Source organism: Physella acuta, unplaced genomic scaffold (genome assembly GCF_028476545.2).
Source record: "Physella acuta isolate Inbredline_101_S28 unplaced genomic scaffold, ASM2847654v3 ptg001119l, whole genome shotgun sequence".
In the NCBI taxonomy this organism is placed as follows: domain Eukaryota; kingdom Metazoa; phylum Mollusca; class Gastropoda; family Physidae; genus Physella; species Physella acuta.
In genome coordinates this window covers 155,752-177,251 of record NW_026732636.1, presented here as the reverse complement: position 1 = coordinate 177,251, position 21,500 = coordinate 155,752, and the positions used below count along the sequence as shown (strand labels likewise).

The 21,500-nt window shown below is 35.4% G+C and overlaps 2 protein-coding genes across 2 annotated transcripts; both read right to left on the bottom strand.

The window, feature by feature from the left end:
* Positions 1 to 3,856: 3,856 nt before the first annotated feature.
* On the bottom strand, positions 3,857 to 9,564 carry LOC131955964 (uncharacterized). The gene is made up of 6 exons (XM_059320295.1): positions 9,297 to 9,564; positions 7,839 to 7,938; positions 7,055 to 7,187; positions 6,304 to 6,363; positions 5,643 to 5,832; positions 3,857 to 4,218 (listed from the first exon to the last, which is right to left on the bottom strand). The coding sequence occupies exons 1-6, from the start codon at positions 9,412 to 9,414 to the stop codon at positions 4,115 to 4,117; spliced, it is 705 nt and encodes a 234-aa protein (XP_059176278.1). The 5' UTR covers positions 9,415 to 9,564; the 3' UTR covers positions 3,857 to 4,114.
* Positions 9,565 to 11,304: 1,740 nt separating this feature from the next.
* Positions 11,305 to 20,216, bottom strand: LOC131955957 (uncharacterized). Its single transcript, XM_059320287.1, has 6 exons — positions 19,892 to 20,216; positions 17,781 to 18,042; positions 13,829 to 13,877; positions 13,266 to 13,325; positions 12,628 to 12,823; positions 11,305 to 11,590 (listed from the first exon to the last, which is right to left on the bottom strand). Exons 1-6 carry the CDS (start codon positions 20,052 to 20,054, stop codon positions 11,484 to 11,486), a joined length of 837 nt encoding a protein of 278 aa, XP_059176270.1. The 5' UTR covers positions 20,055 to 20,216; the 3' UTR covers positions 11,305 to 11,483.
* Positions 20,217 to 21,500: the final 1,284 nt, after the last annotated feature.

Here is a 21,500-nt window from a genome sequence, read left to right as displayed (position 1 = left end):
TTTATCATGCCCATTGGCAGCGGCTGTCATTAAAGCATCATACCCACTTTGATCAACATTCTTTAAATCCCGTCCATGTTTAATAGATACCTTTGCAAGTTTTTCAAATCCATTTTTGGACGCTACCAACAATGAATTGAATTCTTGCTTTTTATGCGGTTTGCCGTCTGATTTATCAAAAGTTTTCTCAGTGTGTTTGTATTCGTGTCTTGAGACGCTGCAAAATTCTTGTTTTTCCTCCATAGTACCACCTTCAAACGGATAGTCTACAGAATTTTAAATCTAATAATAGGGTACAGTTTTATCAGTTGTTCTATGTACCTGCTATATCAATTCGGTCACCCTTATCTCTGTGGAATTAATAAACTTTATTAATACAATTATTTATCCAGTACTTGAATTAAGTTTTACATGTTTTATCTATTTTTGGAATGCTATATTTCTAATTATTTGAACTTATTTTTTTTTTTAGGACTGTTGAAAACCGCTGTGAAAATTATTATTAAGTATCAATTCATTAGCTTCTTAAAGTAATGAAACTGATGTGGTAATTACCTTCTCTGTTTGTTCTAATTATTCATTAAATTTTAGCCATCTAGAACCAGTAGTAGAGCCTGTAGAGGCGTATCATTAGTTATGGCTAACACATTGCAGGCCTAAAAAGAGCCAGGTAAAACTAAATCAATCAGGTAATCGATTCCCTCGGACTTTTGTAGCGATAATCGATAGCGCAATACTCTGACCTTGACCGTGAGGTAAAAAATATAAACGTAGTGGATGAAAATTATGACGGCTGCTAAATAAAGCCTATATTTCTTCCTTGACATTTATCAACATAATTGCGGGTCAACCTTTATTCTAGACTATTCCAGAATGCAAAACTAAAATTACCTGTTTTAAGACAAAATGTGTTACTTTTAAGTCGAAATATTGATTGATTGAAATAGTCAAGCTTTGAATCGACCCACGAGAAATTCGTTGTAAAATCTTAAATGTATTTTTTCTACTTGTTTATTTAAGCTACCAATCAATGTATTACCTTATGAAATAAACTCGAGATCAAGCCCTTATAAACTCGAGTACTTACATATTGATATAGAATGTTTCAGTCCATCTTGAAACAACATTTACTATGTGCTACTTGAGCAGTTCAAGGTTCATTAATTATGCGAACATGCACTGATTTGATTGGTTGTCTGGCTAATCGATAGATGCTGCCCCAGCAAACGTGCACGAAGTGTGAAATCGTTACTTTCATCACTAACTCATCATAAAACGTGAATATAATAAACGTAATTTGAAGGTTACATGACAATAATATTTTCGTTGTTCAACTCCATTTGAATTTTAATATATAAAATACAACAGTTTTACTACAATTGTACGCGTTTCATTATATAAACTGTACATAGTTTAATTTTAAGTATTGTACACATTGCTACACGTAATGTCAGGAGAGAGATTTCACAAAAATATTTTGAAGCCAAATTGTGAGTGTAATGTCAAGGGGGATTAGACCAAAACATTTTGTAGGCCGAATTGTGAGTGTACGGAGTTGTCTTTGTATATCGGAGCCCGTTGTTCGATTATAAAATGTTTTATATTCAATTGTATATATTGTCTCAAGTTTAACAGGTAAAATACATATGCCAATGTAAAGTTGTATCTTATTTTTCAAGGAAATAAAATGAACCGGGAGTGATCTCCCCTAAACTTTCTCGAATATTCTCATATAAAACAACAGGGGATTGCAACTCGAGATATAGACATGATTTTTAATCCATTTTTAATTACTTAAACTTTTTAAAATAAAATAAAATCTCGTAGAAAAAAAGAATTTCGCTAGACCACTCCGTCCCATAGCGGTTGAGAGCTAGACTGCTAAACGGGTTCAAGTCAGTAGAATGTTCCTGAGCCCACCCAGCTCAGATGGGAACCTAACTCACGTTAGGGAGAACAACTGCGGCTGGGCATAGTGTTGACCACGTTATCACATCTAAAGCAGATGACCTCTACTTCACCTGCCCCAATGTGTCTTGGGCATGAACTGGAAAAAATGATGATGATTTAGTCAAGATTATGTCACCGTTATTTAAAACATAATATTTAAGTAAGTCTATGTCATTGTTGTCCACTAGTCACACCCTACTCCAAACCTGAACTTTCAAAACTTTGAGAAAAATGTGCAACAGGTTTTGATGTGACTTATAGGCATTAAAAAGATGAAGTTTTTAATTACATAAATATACAAAATTACCCTTTCGAAACTGGTGGTCCTTGTAAAGTTATGTTATAAAATGGGAATGATTTGACCAACCTGCACTATTAGACAAAATTTTCTAGGCTTAATCAGCATTTACTTGTTTCCCTTCAGCTTCTAAGTTCTCTCCATTTTATCCTTTTGTTAGTTCACAAAATCCAAAACAACAAACATGGGTGTTGTTCAAATTTTAATTTCGTGTAGAAGTAGTAGTGGTAGTTCCCTTTTCAAACCTGCCGGTCCATGGGGCAAGTGAAGTAGAGCTCACCTGTTTCTGTGACCTCGGCATTAGAAGGGATATTGTGGTCAGCACTATGCCCAGCCGCCTTTAACTTCCCTAACGTAAGTCAGAGCTGGGGGGGGACGTTCTACTGACTTGAACCTGGATTGGAACTCGAGACTATCCGGTTAGCAGGCTAGCTCTCTACCGCTAGGCCATGTAGTGCCATAATTCAACATAGGCTACTGGTATATTGAAGCTTATGTTACATATAGTGTAAGCAAATGTAAACAAGCCAGTACAACACGCATAGTTATCAGTGTCTGTAATTCCTAAACAAGTTAAATATGTGAGACTTTTGTTAAAATTGTAATGAAATGTACTTGTATGATCAACATTATGTGATCTACGTCACATGTATTCTATTTGATGAAAATCAGCTATATTCTATACATGCTTAAAAACAAGTTAATAGTTGTATTATAAGATAGTGTAAGCTTTGAGATCGATTGATATTTCAATAGATTTTGTTCGATTCGGGCTTTTATTATTTTTTCTACTTTTCCCTACCTTTTGACTAAATTATGTACATTTAATTTTTCCTGTGAGAAGTTACACAGAATCAAAATAATAAAACGTGTACACATTTTGTTTTCTTTCATGATTTTCTTATTCATCTTCGTTCTTAATTGTTGGAAGGGATTTCATACAATAAAAATATGTATTACAAATCAGTCTGTTATTCACCGTTTGGTCCGTCGACTCAGATTTCACTCTGCTTTTCTTTCTGGATTAGCTTCCATTGTCTTTGTCCGTCCAGGAACAAACTTTAAGACAACAGTTGTTTGATTTTTTTAGTTGTCTCTCCTAGATGGGTTGCTGAACCCACTGCCCCCAGCTATCGAGCAGCATTTGTTTGGGTGTTCAGACTCTGAACTTTTCGGTTGCAGCCACGAGCTTTACCTGCACGACAACGCCAACCCCAGCTTTTATGATTTCAACCCTTCGTTTTTATATAACCATAGTCATCGCCAATATATATATATATATATATATATATATATATATATATATATATATATATATATATATATATATATATATATATATATATATATATATATATATATATATATATATATATATATATATTATTTTATTTCTAGTTCAGCAAATTGCAAAGTGTTAGCAAAACGTATGTCTTACATTATACATAGCTAAAACAAATAAAGATTATGAATGACATTTCTACGTGCAACTACACAAATGAAGTTGCACTAAGAATTAGCACACGATATGTACAAACACACATGGAAGTACCATACGAACAGCAATCTTACTTAAATAAAATCACAAATTGGTTATTTCTTAAAGCAATATTTATTAAAATTCATTTACTGCACTTGTTAACTTATTTTAAAACTATTGTTTTAAAAACAAAACTGTTTGGAGTAACATTTAATTACTCAATGATCGATCACAAATCACCAGCAAAATGTATTGCAAATGTTGATTAGCGAACTGTTTAGAGACATAGTTTAATTTTCCTTCTAAATATCCGAGCACCAATCACGGCTAGAGGCTCACATAGACCATCCAAAACACAGTTAGATACCAGGCTTACAATGATTTTTTTATATTCTTGTATCATGGAGATAGATGAACTGTGAGTGTAGAAGGTCTCGGTCGTGTCCTTCGGGTTTCTCAAGGCTTTTATTTTGCGTTTGTTCTCTCCCATCTGAAATACACACACACCAACATCAATTCACAAACAAATCAAGCCCTTAACAGCTAAATTCCACCAATTCTAAAATTTTGATAATGTTTAATTACAACAATAAAGATCTGTTGCATAAAAGCGAGCACAGAAGTGTAAATGTATGAAATACTTGATGTTTACAGGATAACAGCATTTTGTTTTGATAACCTACAAGCATACTGTATGTAGGAAAGTACAGCGTGGACCCCCCCCCCCCCCCCCCACACACACACACTGGGTTGGAACAGTCTATAACCGACTCAATTATGGAAGTCATAGAAAGATGACCCTTAAATTAAAACATACTATTTCTTATGATAGATATTTTATAATAAAAATAAGGCCTGCTGAACAAGAGATGCATACGTTGCATTACTTAAGAGTGTTGGATAAGCTAACTTCAAAGAAAATTGATGAAGGGATCCCACTGGCAGGCGTCATATTCAATGAGACTGTTTTGCCAAGGAAAATTGGTCTCTACGGTCCTATTGTCGTGAGCCAAATTGACAGGAGCCTATTTTTTGTGAGCAAAAATGACGGGAACTTATTTCTCGGGAATCGTAATGACTTTTGACGGGGTTGTTTTGACGGGGCCGTTTTGTCATTGGCCGTTTAGACGCCGCACGGAAGGAAACTTAGGACATTAGTCGCAATGTAAGATTTTTAGAGGAATAGCTTGACTGTAATCTGTCAGTAGAATCACCAGTTTCTAATGTAAACATCGTGAGTAGAACTCACCAGTTTCTAATGTAAACATCGTGAGTAGAACTCACCAGTTTCTAATGTAAACATCGTGAGTAGAACTCACCAGTTTCTAATGTAAACATCGTGAGTAGAACTCATCAGTTTCTAATGTAAACATCGTGAGTAGAACTCACCAGTTTCTAATGCAAACATCGTGAGTAGAACTCACCAGTTTCTAGTGTAAACATCGTGAGTAGAACTCACCAATTTCTAATGTAAACATCGTGAGTAGAACTCACCAGTTTCTAGTGTAAACATCGTGAGTAGAACTCACCAGTTTCTAGTGCAAACATCGTGAGTAGAACTCACCAGTTTCTAATGTAAACATCGTGAGTAGAACTCACCAGTTTCTAATGTAAACATCGTGAGTAGAACTCACCAGTTTCTAGTGTAAACATCGTGAGTAGAACTCACCAGTTTCTAATGTAAACATCGTGAGTAGAACTCACCAGTTTCTAATGTAAACATCGTGAGTAGAACTCACCAGTTTCTAATGTAAACATCGTGAGTAGAACTCACCAGTTTCTAGTGTAAACATCGTGAGTAGAACTCACCAGTTTCTAATGTAAACATCGTGAGTAGAACTCACCAGTTTCTAGTGCAAACATCGTGAGTAGAACTCACCAGTTTCTAATGTAAACATCGTGAGTAGAACTCACCAGTTTTGGGATAGCCAAGCAGCATGATGTCTTCAAGTTCCACGACCTTGCCATTGCTCTCACTTTTCTTTACTACAGATAGCTCCAGTTTGCCGTCCAGAAAAAGCTGCCTGAGTTTCAGTAAGACGTCATCGGCAGACATTCTCATGTTGCTGCTGAGGTAGATCGTGCCAGTGTTCTCTACTTCCATCTGTTCCAACAAAAACAGATATCGGAACTTTCAACAATTGTTGCAGATCCACTAGCTTTACGTAAATTACACAACATAACAGGTATCTTCAATCAAATACGTTACTCAAAGTGTAAGGATACATTTTTATTGCTAACAAAATTGTACCATAAATATAGAATTAACACAAACTTAAATTAATAAGAGTCAAAACCCTTAGTAATAAAAATAAATGTATACATTTTAATGTGTTAGTTGTTCAGCTGTATTGAAAATTTATTTTTTCGACTATAGGCCTACAACACATCTAACAATGAACTTACCAGTATGTTTTTTATATCAATTATCTGCAATACTACACATCCAACAACGAAATTACCAGTATGTTTTTTTATATCAATTATCTGCAATACTACACATCAAACAACGAACTTAGCAGTGTGTTTTTGATATTAATTCTCTGCAATACTACACATCCAACAACGAACTTACCAGTATGTTTTTGATACTGACGAACTGGTTAGCCGAGTTACTGAGAATGACATCCAAATCCTATAACAAGGGGAGATAATGGTAGTAGCGTTAGTTACTAGAGTAGATGCACATATTGGGGTGAAATATTTTTCAACGTCTTTTACAAATTTAAAAATTTAAGGCCTACCATTGAAACAGTGAATACACATAACAAATACTATATATATATAGTGTGTACATATATATATATAAACAATACGTCATGGGTTTTAAGTTCGACACGAATTTTATAGGTTTGATATACACAACAATCTTTTAGCCTATTAGCATTAGGTTTAGTAGGTTTATTTATCTTTGAAAAGATTTTATATCTTGTAAATATTCCGTATAAGATTTAGTAGGTTTGTATATCTTTGCATAAAATTTAGTATGTTAGTAGATCTATTAAAAGTTCCGTATAAAGTTTACATTTGATAAGGATTATTTATTAAGGGGACGGAGTATTCTAGCGGTAGAGAGCTGGACTGCTAACCCGTAAGTCTCGAGTTCGAATCCCTGAGTCCACCCAACTCTTCTGAGTACCTAACTCATGTTAGGGAAAGTAAAGGCGGCTGGGCATAGTGATGACCACACGATCCCTTCATATACCTTCATATCCCGACGTCACAGAAACAAATGAAATCTACTTCACTTGCGCCATAGACCGTCAGGTTTGAAAGGGAACTTTAAGGGTTATTTATAGTTTCTGATAATTGCTATCCCGACTTACGGCATTGCTCATGGCGGCTGCGAGCTGTGCCATCATTCTTGCACTGCAGATCTCTTGACACTGTTTATACTGTTCATACTGTTCTTCAAGCTGTCCACGCAACAATGGCAGAATCTCTTGTTTACACCATATGCTGGTAAATAGAGAAATATAATTGAATAGACAACTCTCTAGTAAATATACAAAGATAGTATTTGTAGACAGACAGTTCTTTTTCCTTCTTTATTCTAATGTTGGAAGAGATTCCTTCCAACCCAATTAGGAACTCCTTGTCAATCGCTTGCTCCGATTTCAGCCTGCTTTTCTTTTTGGATATCCTTCCAAAGCCAATGTCCATCCAAGAACAAACTAGATGGCAGCAGTTGTTTTTTGTGAGATTAGTCCACTCATCTACCAGGGGTTTCGAACTCGGGACTTTTCGTTTAAGCAACCACGAGTTTAACTGACGCGACCACGCCAACCTCCCATGACATAGTCAAAATTATATTTATAAATGGTTTCCATAAAAAGATGATGTGTATAGATGGCTCGGAAGATATTATTCTTAGACGGCTGATATTCTTAATGGATGATATTTTAAGACGTAAGGTAGTTAAAGAAGTTGCTTTGTATTTCACTACATAAACAATGAATCTATATGGATAACGTGTCTATGGTTTAATGAAACTAAAACATTATTTATTTTCTTGTTACACCTATATATATATATATATCCTACCCACCCCAACGCACGCCGTGTGGAGATGATGACAAGAGCATGTAAACACAAAGATGAATAACTCACCCAATCAGGATGGGCAAGACGATGCTAATGTAGCGCACTGTGAAAGAATTATGTTTTTTGATCCTGCCAAACAGCCCCATCATTCCGGGAGTACTTTTAGCTAGAGAGAAAATAAATATGTCATATGATGTTAAAGCCCTAGAACATAGGCTTTGTGCTTTTATTTATTTAAAACTATTTGTTAGGAGTCTAGGACATTACCCCATGTCAAACACCGCCCCGAGCATCCCCACCCGGAGTCCTTACCCCTTCCCCCCCATCCTGAAGAACCCTGACTCTGACTCTAACCTTAACAGCCAAAGCTAGCAAACCATAACTCCAACATCAATCCTAGCACCATCTCTAAATTTACATCTAACCCTAGCACTAGCCTAACCCTATCCCTAACTGGGCGGGGTTTAAGTGACAGGGGATGCGGGTATTGTTCAAGGGGGGGGGTAATGTCAGAGGAGAAATTCCGGGGGGGGGGGGGGTAATTGACGGGGTGATGGTGTTTTGTCCTGCTCTCATTGGTTAATATGAGCACACAATATTTTTGAAACTTTTAAACATTTAACACATGTATTAAATAAAACAAAGAACTAAAGTTCCCATTTTCGACCTAACGGTTCATAGGGCAGATGAAATACAGTCAGCGTGTTTCTTAACAACGTCTATGAAAGAATAGTGCGGTAAAGCCACTTTTATTTTTCATGACGTGAGTTTTGGTACCTTTTGGAGCTAGGGGGGGGGATCAAGGACGTCGTACAGACGCGAGATCCGAACTCAAGACTTTCGGGTTGGTAGACGTAGCCTCTGGCGCCCGGCAGCGCTTTTTTACGAGTACATCTAGCAAAGAGGTCGTCCATAAATGACTTCACACTCGTAGGGAGGGAGAGGGGGGGGTCCGTAATTTTGTGACGGTGTGTGATGAGGGGGAGGTGCGGGGGTGGGTTTAGATGTTGGGACGTCACACTTTTTCATTATGAAAAAGAAATGTTAGAAAACGATTTTTAGCAGTTATTTCGCGTTTTACAAAACGGTTTTAAATAAGAAAAATTCAACAGCCTTTTTTAAGGGGGTTTGTAGACTGAGGTGTGACGTAATTTTAGGGGGGGGGTGGCTTTTTTGTGGCCATGTGTGACGGAGGGGAAGGGGGGGGAGGTAAAAATCGTAAAAAAAAAGCATGACGTCATTTATGGACCCCAAACCACTGTACCTGTTTCAGCGACATATAAAGGGATAGCTGGTGAGCAGTCTGCTCAGCCGCTTTTACTTTCCTTGGCAGGAGTCAGGCGCTCTTCAGAGCTGGGTGGTCTTAGGAACATTCTACTAATAAGCGATTTAAACTCAATACTTTCGGGTTAGCATTCGTAAGCTCTACCAATTTACCAAGCATTACTAATAACTGATACCAAGCATTACTAATAACTAATAACTGATAGACAATAGGTCCAATTCCTCAGTTTTACAAGTTACCTTCTAAATCTAATGCAGGACGATCCACAAGATCAGACTGAACCTTGGCTTTAGGGCTTGAGACACGACCGTCAGGCTCAGGTCCAGTGTACCAGAAACAACGTTTTAAGCTCCCCATACGTCTAGGTTTGTAAGCTAAAATAAATACCCGTTCAGCTTACTGAAGTATTATTCTATTCAGATCTGGACAAAAATATGTCAAAACCATGAACACACGTGCTGTTAAAGTTGTAATGGCGGAAGGAGCCGTCTCAAATGATGCGTACTACGTCACATTCTTAAAACCAGAAAACATTGTGGTTTGAGATTTTTATTTCCTTTTATATTTATAATGACGTCATCAAATTACGCTGTGACTGATCTCAATATAATATGCTTTCTATTATATATATATGTATATATATATATATATATATATATATATATATATATATATATATATATATATATATATATATATATATAACAGATTAAATAAATTAACATGTATTTTTAAACGATTACATCCAATGAACGCGAGCGAGTTGACGAGAATCCTTCCATAATGTTGTTAACATGGAATAAAAAGGTGCTTTTTAGATTTAGACCGTAAAAATAATTTAAAAAATAAAAACTTAAGCCTTTAATTAATTTAAAGTTTTTATATTTTTAGAATAAATGCTATAAAAGTTGCAAATCCAGAGAACGTGAAAATAATTTGTTGAGTTTAAGGCTACATTTCTATTTATTTTCATCAAGCCTTAGTTATAACCGGATGTTTCACTTTCGTAAGACAGATGTTGATTGGCTGTACATGAACTCCGTGATCGATAATTATTTGTTTAAAAAACTTTGCAGATCAAGTTTTTAAATAACAATGCAAATTTAAACCCCATGACTTAGTTTTTTTTCTTTTTTTAGCTTACAATCTATATATATATATATATATATATATATATATATATATATATATATATATATATATATATATATATATATATATATAATTCTCTTCTTGGAGACGATAGAAAACTTAGGGGAGGTAATTAAGAGGAGGCTGCTTTCACGGGGGGGGGGGGGGGGGGGGGGAGGGGGGTGGTAGGGTAGGGGTTGAGGGAAAGGAGCGGGGGGGGGGTTATCGTCCTTAACGACCTACTCTTAGTGTTTTAAAACAAATATTTTCAGTGGCAGAATTGGTACTGTCGAATTCACAAATTATGAATTACTGAAAAGTAGAAAATAAATCAACTAAATAGCTAGCGGCGTATGATACGCCGCGGGTCGGCTCGTGTGTACAATAAAATTTATGGCAGCCTATTGAATAGCGGGATGCTATTGTTTATGTCGCCATTACACGTGAAAACCAAATTGATTTGCTTTTTTTTTAAATTTTGATTTAGTTACCGAAAATATTTAAAACATCAAATACATCCAATCTTTAGTAAAGTCCGAAAAAAATCAGATAGACAGGATTTTATAACCATAGTAATTGTAGCTACGCCGTGCATGATTTTTAAATTAATTAATGGACTTCTCAAATTCCTTTGAGACTTTTTTTTCTCGCGTCCATTGACTTTAAAAGTGTTTTTGAATTGTGGACAAACTTAAAATAGTTTAGAAGCTATGTTTTATACAGAGTTTTTTTTTTTATTAAGTAAAGAATTCGGTAGTTTGCAAAGTTAGCTGCAAAATATTATAAGTTTTGCAAGGGGCATAATCGGCTATTGTTTGTCGGCTAAAAATAATCCACAACGTTGTTGCTCTTGTTTAAGTACAATTCTTATTATTATTGAATTCTTATAACTTAACAAGACAAACCAGCTTCCCATTGCAAACGGTTTGTTCTGCCACTGCGAATCATTAGCTTTATATAAATACTACTCAGTACACTTAGCTAAATAAATTAAAATACAAATTGATATTTCCACATGCAACTATAGTAGTATAGCTGCACTAAAAAATAGCACAAGGTATGTACAATAGACAATACTACACTAACAGCAATCTTACTTAAATAAAATCACAAAAATTGTGTTTCGTAAGGAATATTTAATAAAATTCATTTACTGCACTATTCAACATATAGGCTCATAACAAATTTTGTTTGAAACGGAACATTTGATAACTCATTGACCGAGCACTCATCACAAAGAGAGGTTCACATGGATCATCCAAAACACAGCTAGATTCCAGGCTAGGAACGGCTCTCTACATCCTTGTATCATGGAGGGAGATCAAGTGTGATTCGTGATAGAGAGGGCCGTCTGCTTCAAGTTTCTGAAGACTAGAGTCATTTGGGCTTGCTCCTATCATCTCTGAAATACACACGCATATAAATATATATATATATATATATATATATATATATATATATATATATATATATATATATATATATATATATATATATATATATATATATATATATATATATATATATATATATATATATATATATATATATATATATATATATATATCGATCTGCAGATGGAAACATACATCTTTATAAAACACTTAACACCGTATTAAAGTAGACCTTAAAAGTAGTCTAAACAACCACACGTTTAAACACAACTCATTTTATGCCAGGGGCAAAGAATCCAATTTGGCTCTATTATTTCAATAATGACTTAAAACATAGCATTTAATAATGTTCTTGCTTTGAATAAATAGACGATATTGTTGTGGGCGTTGAGAACCCATTCTCGATAAAGGGACGTAACAATACCGATTGTTGTAATCGAACTAATTAAAACTTAGCGCTTCTTCAATAGTGAAGGAAATTTAGTACTAGATCTAGTTGCATTGCAAGGCTTACATAGGAATAACAGCAGTTCTGTAGACAAAACTCACCAGCTTTAGTATCATCTTCGTAGGGAGAACTCACCAGTTTCTAATGTAAGCATCGTGAGAAGAACTCACCAGTTTCTAATGTAAACATCGTGAGTAGAACTCACCAGTCAGTATCTAATGTAAACATCGTGGTAAAACTCATCAGTATTGATGTAAACATCATGATAGAACTAACCGGTTTTTAATTAGTAGAACTCACCAGTTTTAATGCAAACAACGTGGTAGAACTCACCAGTTTTAATGCAAACAACGTGGTAGAACTCACCAGTTTTAATGCAAACAACGTGGTAGAACTCCCTAGTTTTAATGCAAACAAAGTGGTAGAACTCACCAGTTTTAATGCAAACAACGTGGTAGAATTCACCAGTTTTGATGCAAACAACGTGGTAGAACTCACCAGTTTTGATGCAAACAACGTGGTAGAATTCACCAGTTTTGATGAAAACAACGTGGTAGAACTCACCAGTTTTAATGCAAACAACATGGTAGAACTCACCAGTTTTGGGATATCCAAGCAGCATGACATCACCGTTTTCACGTATCTGGTCCATGACATGGCTCACCATTTGCTTTAGGACACTTGTCTTCAGTCTGCCGTCCAGTTCAAGCTGCGTGAGTTTCTTCAAGACGTCCTCGCAAGTCACGCTCATGTTGTTGCTGCGGACATGCTGTTCCATGATCGCCAGTTCCTTCTGTTTAAACAATAACAGTAATCAGAGCATAAAATAATATGATGCACATTTACTTGCTTCATGTAAAGTACACAACATAAAAGATATCTTCAACACAGACAAATTACTCAAAATAAGAAAAATACATTTTATTTACCAAACATGGAATGTATTATAATTTTTTAAGAACTAAAGCATTTGTTAAATATATTTCATTTTTGCGTCAATTTTATATACATATAAATATATGTATATATACATATATATATATATATATATATATATATATATATATATATATATATATATATATATATAATTGACTCAAAGTTAAAATGACATGCTTCATACAGCTCTTGTAATAAGAAACAAAAAATGTAATATACACTTTAATGTGTTGTTCCTCAATTGTAAAAAATAATATCCCTTCTCAATCATACTATACCTCAGTCAATAAACTCACCCTAATAATGTTCAGATCACTCAACTCGTCAGGCGAGCACACATTTTTCATTTTCACATCCTAAATCAAGAGAGGTAATACAAGTGGCAGTAACTTTCAAATATAGGTGCCAGTATTTAATGAAGTACTATAACATCTGGTACATGGTATTTTCTTTTTAAACTTAAAACAATAAGTGTTAATTGGTACCAGTCTTGTATTCTAAATTATAAGTTTAGTAGATTGGGTAAGTTAGTATAAGTTTAAGTAGGTTGTAAACCTTTTAGTTTTAAGGTTACGCAGGTTTGTATATGTTTTTAAAGGTTCATATAAGGCTGAAATTATTTGAGTTCCCAGAAAACTGCGTAACGGAAAACTGCAAATAGAAAAATGCGCAAATACAAACTAATTATGCTAATACACTTCAATTTTGCCTTATTTTGTTGAAAGACGTTTAATTATGCTACAATGTAGATGTAGTCACTGTTTGTTACTGTCTACAAATGCTCGATTTAAGAAAAAAAAATTCGCAGTTTTCCGTTGCACATCTTTCCGATGACCTAATATTCGCTATCCCAACTCACAGACATCTGAATGCACATCAATAACAGGACCAGGCTGGCGAGGCTTATGCTGGGGGAAAAGTATATATTTATAGACAACATACTGGGGGAAAAGTATATATTTATAGAGAACATACTGGGGGAAAAGTATATATTTATAGACAACATACCTGGGGGAAAAGTATATATTTATAGACAACATGCTGGGGGAAAAGTATATATTTATAGACAACATGCCTGGGGGAAAAGTATATATTTATAGACAACAGACTGGGGGAAAAGTATATATTTATAGACAACAGACTGGGGGAAAAGTATATATTTATAGACAACAGACTGGGGGAAAAGTATATATTTATAGACAACATGCCTGGGGGAAAAGTATATATTTATAGACAACATGCTGGGGGAAAAGTATATATTTATAGACAACATGCCTGGGGAAAAAGTATATATTTATAGACAACATGCTGGGGGAAAAGTATATATTTATAGACAACATGCTGGGGGAAAAGTATATATTTATAGACAACATGCTGGGGGAAAAGTATATATTTATAGACAACAGACTGGGGGAAAAGTATATATTTATAGACAACATGCCTGGGGGAAAAGTATATATTTATAGACAACATGCTGGGGGAAAAGTATATATTTATAGACAACAGACTGGGGGAAAAGTATATATTTATAGACAACATGCCTGGGGGAAAAGTATATATTTATAGACAACATGCTGGGGGAAAAGTATATATTTATAGACAACATGCCTGGGGGAAAAGTATATATTTATAGACAACATGCCTGGGGGAAAAGTATATATTTATAGACAACATGCTGGGGGAAAAGTATATATTTATAGACAACATGCTGGGGGAAAAGTATATATTTATAGACAACATGCTGGGGGAAAAGTATATATTTATAGACAACAGACTGGGGGAAAAGTATATATTTATAGACAACATGCCTGGGGGAAAAGTATATATTTATAGACAACATGCTGGGGGAAAAGTATATATTTATAGACAACATGCTGGGGGAAAAGTATATATTTATAGACAACATGCTGGGGGAAAAGTATATATTTATAGACAACATGCCTGGGGGAAAAGTATATATTTATAGACAACAGACTGGGGGAAAAGTATATATTTATAGACAACATGCTGGGGGAAAAGTATATATTTATAGACAACATGCTGGGGGAAAAGTATATATTTATAGACAACATACTGGGGGAAAAGTATATATTTATAGACAACATGCTGGGGGAAAAGTATATATTTATAGACAACATGCCTGGGGGAAAAGTATATATTTATAGACAACATGCTGGGGGAAAAGTATATATTTATAGACAACAGACTGGGGGAAAAGTATATATTTATAGACAACATGCTGGGGGAAAAGTATATATTTATAGACAACATGCTGGGGGAAAAGTATATATTTATAGACAACAGACTGGGGGAAAAGTATATATTTATAGACAACATGCCTGGGGGAAAAGTATATATTTATAGACAACATGCTGGGGGAAAAGTATATATTTATAGACAACATGCCTGGGGGAAAAGTATATATTTATAGACAACATGCTGGGGGAAAAGTATATATTTATAGACAACATGCCTGGGGGAAAAGTATATATTTATAGACAACATGCTGGGGGAAAAGTATATATTTATAGACAACATGCCTGGGGGAAAAGTATATATTTATAGACAACATGCTGGGGAAAAAGTATATATATGTATAGACAACATGCTGGGGGAAAAGTATATATTTATAGACAACATGCTGGGGGAAAAGTATATATTTATAGACAACATGCTAGGGGAAAAGTATATATTTATAGACAACATGCCTGGGGGAAAAGTATATATTTATAGACAACATACTGGGGGAAAAGTATATATTTATTGACAACATACTGGGGGAAAAGTATATATTTATAGACAACATGCTGGGGGAAAAGTATATATTTTTAGACAACATGCTGGGGGAAAAGTATATATTTATAGACAACATACTGGGGGAAAAGTATATATTTATAGACAACATGCCTGGGGGAAAAGTATATATTTATATACAACAGACTGGGGGAAAAGTATATATTTATAGACAACAGACTGGGGGAAAAGTATATATTTATAGACAACATGCTGGGGGAAAAGTATATATTTATAGACAATATACTGGGGGAAAAGTATATATTTATAGACAACATGCCTGGGGGAAAAGTATATATTTATAGACAACATACTGGGGGAAAAGTATATATTTATAGACAACATGCTGGGGGAAAAGTATATATTTATAGACAACATGCTGGGGGAAAAGTATATATTTATAGACAACATCCTGGGGGAAAAGTATATATTTATAGACAACATGCCTGGGGGAAAAGTATATATTTATAGACAACAGACTGGAGAAAAGTATATATTTATAGACAACATGCTGGGGGAAAAGTATATATTTATAGACAACATGCTGGGGGAAAAGTATATATTTATAGACAACAGACTGGGGGAAAAGTATATATTTATAGACAACATGCCTGGGGGAAAAGTATATATTTATAGACAACATGCTGGGGGAAAAGTATATATTTATAGACAACATGCCTGGGGGAAAAGTATATATTTATAGACAACATGCTGGGGGAAAAGTATATATTTATAGACAACATGCCTGGGGGAAAAGTATATATTTATAGACAACATGCTGGGGGAAAAGTATATATTTATAGACAACATGCCTGGGGGAAAAGTATATATTTATAGACAACATGCTGGGGAAAAAGTATATATATGTATAGACAACATGCTGGGGGAAAAGTATATATTTATAGACAACATGCTGGGGGAAAAGTATATATTTATAGACAACATGCTAGGGGAAAAGTATATATTTATAGACAACATGCCTGGGGGAAAAGTATATATTTATAGACAACATACTGGGGGAAAAGTATATATTTATAGACAACATACTGGGGGAAAAGTATATATTTATAGACAACATACTGGGGGAAAAGTATATATTTATAGACAACATGCCTGGGGGAAAAGTATTTATTTCTAGACAACATGCTGCGGGAAAAGTATATATTTATAGAGAACATACTGGGGGGAAAAGATGATATTTATTTATAACATTCTTACAAAAAAGACGATAATTCTTTTAGACAATATAATGCCAAAAAGATTAAATTTATAGACAGCATGTTGGCAAAAAGATTATATTTATAAAGAACTTTTTGGCAAAAAAAGATCATATTTATAGACAGCATACTGAAGATAGACAAAGATGATTTAACAGAAACCGTGTTAGCAAACATACAGTGTAATATTTACAGAAAAATTGCTGGAAATTAAAGAAATGTGATATTTGTATAAATCGTTACATCAAATAGACAAAGGTCTATAGAGGTCGTTTTCCCTAATGGAGACAGATTATATTTGCAGACAGCTATTATAAGATGATATTTATTGAGAATAAGCTGATTAGTGAAAATTATATTTATAGGTGGTTTCCAGATGAATTTGATATTTTAAAACGTCTTCCAGAGAAAGATTATATTTATATTTGGCTTCCTTGAAAGATTATATTTATATTTGGCTTCCTTGAAAGATTATATTTACAGACGACTTCCAGAAGAAGAAGATCTTTATAAATGGCAGACTGTCTAAGAATCTGCTTTGTATTCGCTACATAAACACTTAATCTATGTAAATAACGTGTCTATTGTTTCGTTCAACTAAGAAATTTATTTATTTTGGTGTCACCCTTATATATATATATATATATATATATATATATATATATATATATATATATATATATATATATATATAAATATATAATATATATGTATATATTTCCTACCCACCCCCACCCCTAATCACGCACATCGTGTGGAGATGATGACAAGAGCATGCAAACACAAAGATGAATAACTCACCCAATCAGGGTGGGCAAGACGCCATTGTAGTAGTGCTGTAAGAACACGAAGAGCTTCTCGGCCTTCAAGCTTCCAGTCCAACCTGTCCTTCTGGGAGTCTCTGGAGCCAAAGCCCCTCCCTCATCGAAACAGTTGGCCTTACTCCAACTGCACATTTCCAAAGCCCCTTCCTCATCGAAACAGTTGGCCTTACTCCAACTGCACATTTCCAAAGGCCCTTCCTCATCGAAACAGCTGGCCTTACTCCAACTGCAGATTTCAGCTAGAGAAATAAATATCAGGTCACAGCTATAGAACATCGGTTACGGGATGTTATTTTTTTATAGCTATTTATTGATATGTGCACATATTTTTTAAATTTAAAAACATCTAAATTATTTTTTTTTTACATAAAGTTTCAAAATTGAAAGTGAATCAACGAAAAATAAAGTTTTCCTTTTGTACCTAACAGTTCATAGTGCGGATAAAGAAGTATATTTAAACAGCGACTTATGAATGGATACGAAGCAAAATGACATTCACGTTTTAATTAACATTACATGACGTGAGTCAGGTACCTATTAAAGCTGAGTGGGCTCAGTTACGTCCTACAGACTCGAGTCCGAGATCCGAACTCGAGTCTTTCGGGACGCCCGTCAACGCTGTGTTACAAGTAGATTTGGCAAACCCCTATGCTTGGGAGAATGTTGTCAAGTAGTTTAGTGAATCTAGTGAATTCAAACTCTCCCACAATCATGGTTGGGTAGTTTACAGAATCCATAGCATGACATGTAAGTTAAGTACCGTTGTGATTTAGAATTCACAAGTAGATCTAGCAAACTCTTATGCTTGGGAGAATGTTGTCAAGTAGTTTAGTGAATCTAGTGAATTCAAACTCTCCCACAATCATGGTTGTGTAGTTTACAGAATCCATAGCATGACATGTAAGTTAAGTACCGTTGTGATTTAGAATTCACAAGTAGATCTAGCAAACTCTTATGCTTGGGAGAATGTTGTCAAGTAGTTTAGTGAATCTAGTGAATTCAAACTCTCCCACAATCATGGTTGTGTAGTTTACAGAATCCATAGCATGACATGTAAGTTAAGTACCGTTGTGATTTAGAATTCACAAGTAGATCTAGCAAACTCTTATGCTTGGGAGAATGTTGTCAAGTAGTTTAGTGAATCTAGTGAATTCAAACTCTCCCACAATCATGGTTGGGTAGTTTACAGAATCCATAGCATGACATGTAAGTTAAGTACCGTTGTGATTTAGAATTCACAAGTAGATCTAGCAAACTCTTATGCTTGGGAGAATGTTGTCAAGTAGTTTAGTGAATCTAGTGAATTCAAACTCTCCCACAATCATTGTTGGGTAGTTTACAGTATCCATAGCATGACATGTAAGTTATTGTTGTGATTTAGAATTTACTTGTTTCAGTGACCTCGGGATAAGAAGGGATTTTGTGGTCAGAACTATGCCCAGTCGCATTTACTTACTTACCCTAACGTGAGCTAGGTACCCATCAGAGCTGGGTGGACTCAAGAAAGATCTAACTACGCATCAACCTAGGATTCGAACTCCAGACTTTCAGGTTATCAGTCTAGCTAATTACTACTAGATCTAACTCGTGTACAATAGTGTTGACGTTTCCTAAACAGTGTTCATTATCTATATATATAATTCTCTTCTGGGAGACGCTAGAAAACAATCTGTAAGCGCGCCTTGCAGTCCCCTCTCTTCTTCACTAGGCATAAATCAACCTTCCCCACCCCCACATGGTTTGGTGAGCTGTGGTTCAAGCTAAATGTTTACAATCATAGAGCCGGGGTTAGTGACTCCTATTAGGGGCGGATAATTTAGTTTGAAACTATTTTAAACTTAGGGGAGGTAATTAAGAGGAGGCTGCTTTTACGGGGGGGGGGGGGGTATGGGGAAAGAAGGGTGGGGGGGGGGGGTTATCGTCCTTAACGACCAACTGATAGTATTTTAAAGCAAATATTTTCAGTGGCAGCATTGGTACTGTCGAATTCACAAATTATGAATTACTGTTAAGTAGAAAGTAAAACAACTAAATAGCGGCTTATTATACGGGTCGGCTCGTTGATATTAAGGGTTAAATTAGGCCTACCTCCTGATGACTCACAAATCACGTGACCAGATTGAGACTTTATCATTGGACTTGACATAGAGGCGGGGCTACAACCATTGCCAGGCTTGACTTGAACACTTTTGTCATGACCGTTAGGCTCTGGTCTAGGGTCCCCGAGGCGACGTTTGAAACTGTACCTCATACTTATAATGTGTTTGTAAACTAAAATAGCACAACTTAATTTAGTATAGTCTTTCGCTAAGCAGATCTTGACAGAAACATCAACACAATCTACCCACGCTGTTGGTAGACATAGTATAAAGGCGGAAGGTATCAATTGTAAACGTTTTCAAACTATGTGTAGTACGTCACGTTTAAAAGAAGAAAAAAAAATTTGGTTCGAGATTTTTATTTCGGTATATATTTGCAATGACGTCATACAATTAGATGTGGCTGAATATGCTATTATTATCATTGCTTGAATAAATAACATCTTTTCTTAGATCACATAATGAAATTTATTTGGTTTAGTGAGATTTTTGTATTGTGGATGAAATTTCAAATAGTTTTGAAGATGTTTTAATACAAAGTGTTTATTTTTAAGCAATTAAAATTAAATTAGTGTGATCCATGTGCAGTTCTATCCAGTGGCGTAGCGAGGTCGGGTGTCACCCGGTGCGGCACTTAATGGTGTCACCCCCCCAGAGGCATAGAGACCCTTCCCAGGGACAAACTTTCAAATTTTCGATTTGCACCCCCCCCTCAAACATTTCGATTTGCACCCCCCCCCCTCAAGTTTTCGATTTGCACCCCCCTCAAGTTTTCGATTCGCACCCCCCCCCCCCCCTCAAACTTTCGATTTGCACCCCCCCCCCCCTCGAGTTTTTCTCTACATATTTTGCTATTTTTTGCCTTGGTGTCACCCCCTAAATGGTGTCACCCGGTGCGGTCCGCACCCCCCGCCCCCCCCCCCCCCCCCTCGCTACGCCCCTGGTTCTATCCATATTTAGTTGTTCTTTTTTATGCGCATATGCATTGTAATCTTTTGTTGACTATTAAAATCTGTGTTGTTAATTCTGTTTACTGTTTGACCGAGCTAACTAAGCCACGCATTTCTATACTTTCCGTTTGTGAATGAAAAAAGCTGGGCATTAACAGGCGAGTGTTTTATTTAACGAACTGGATTAGGATTCGGGTTAGGGTTAGGAGAAGGTTAGGGTTAGGGTTAGGGTTAGGGTTAGGGTTAGGGTTAGGGTTAGCGTTAGCGTTAGCGTTAGCGTTAGCGTTAGCGTTAGGCTTAGGATTAGCGTTAGGGTTAGGATTAGCGTTAGGGTTAGCGTTAGGGTATGGGATAGGGTTAGTGTAGGGCTAATTTGATAAACAAAATAGCTAAAAAAAATAGACCTTTTAAATTGTTTCGTAAGTTATAATGTGTATCTCTGATTTTTTTGAGAAAAACGTGTCTCGTCCAACTTTTTCATCTTCTCGTCCACAGCCTCGCTTTGGGCGACAGTTAACCAGGTTTTCCAGTCGCCTACTTGCCTTGGAGAAAAGTTTTCAAGATATTAGTCATGAAACGGGTCACTTAAAGGAGAGCTTAAAGCTTCGGGTCGGCGGAGCAGAGCTTAAAGCTGCGGGTCAGTTGAGC

What these genes read in the sequence shown, in the direction of transcription:
- LOC131955964 (XM_059320295.1), bottom strand. Translation starts at nt 9,414, where the DNA reads ATGGGGAGCTTAAAACGTTGTTTCTGGTACACTGGACCTGAGCCTGAC. An exon ending in CAGCCGCCATGAGCAATGCC is followed by an intron (nt 6,364 to 7,054) that starts GTAAGTCGGGAT and finishes CCCTTGTTATAG; the next exon opens with GATTTGGATGTCATTCTCAG. An exon ending in GCTTGGCTATCCCAAAACTG is followed by an intron (nt 4,219 to 5,642) that starts GTGAGTTCTACT and finishes TGTGTATTTCAG; the next exon opens with ATGGGAGAGAACAAACGCAA.
- LOC131955957 (XM_059320287.1), bottom strand. Translation starts at nt 20,054, where the DNA reads ATGAGGTACAGTTTCAAACGTCGCCTCGGGGACCCTAGACCAGAGCCT. An exon ending in GTGATCTGAACATTATTAGG is followed by an intron (nt 12,824 to 13,265) that starts GTGAGTTTATTG and finishes TTGTTTAAACAG; the next exon opens with AAGGAACTGGCGATCATGGA. An exon ending in GCTTGGATATCCCAAAACTG is followed by an intron (nt 11,591 to 12,627) that starts GTGAGTTCTACC and finishes TGTGTATTTCAG; the next exon opens with AGATGATAGGAGCAAGCCCA.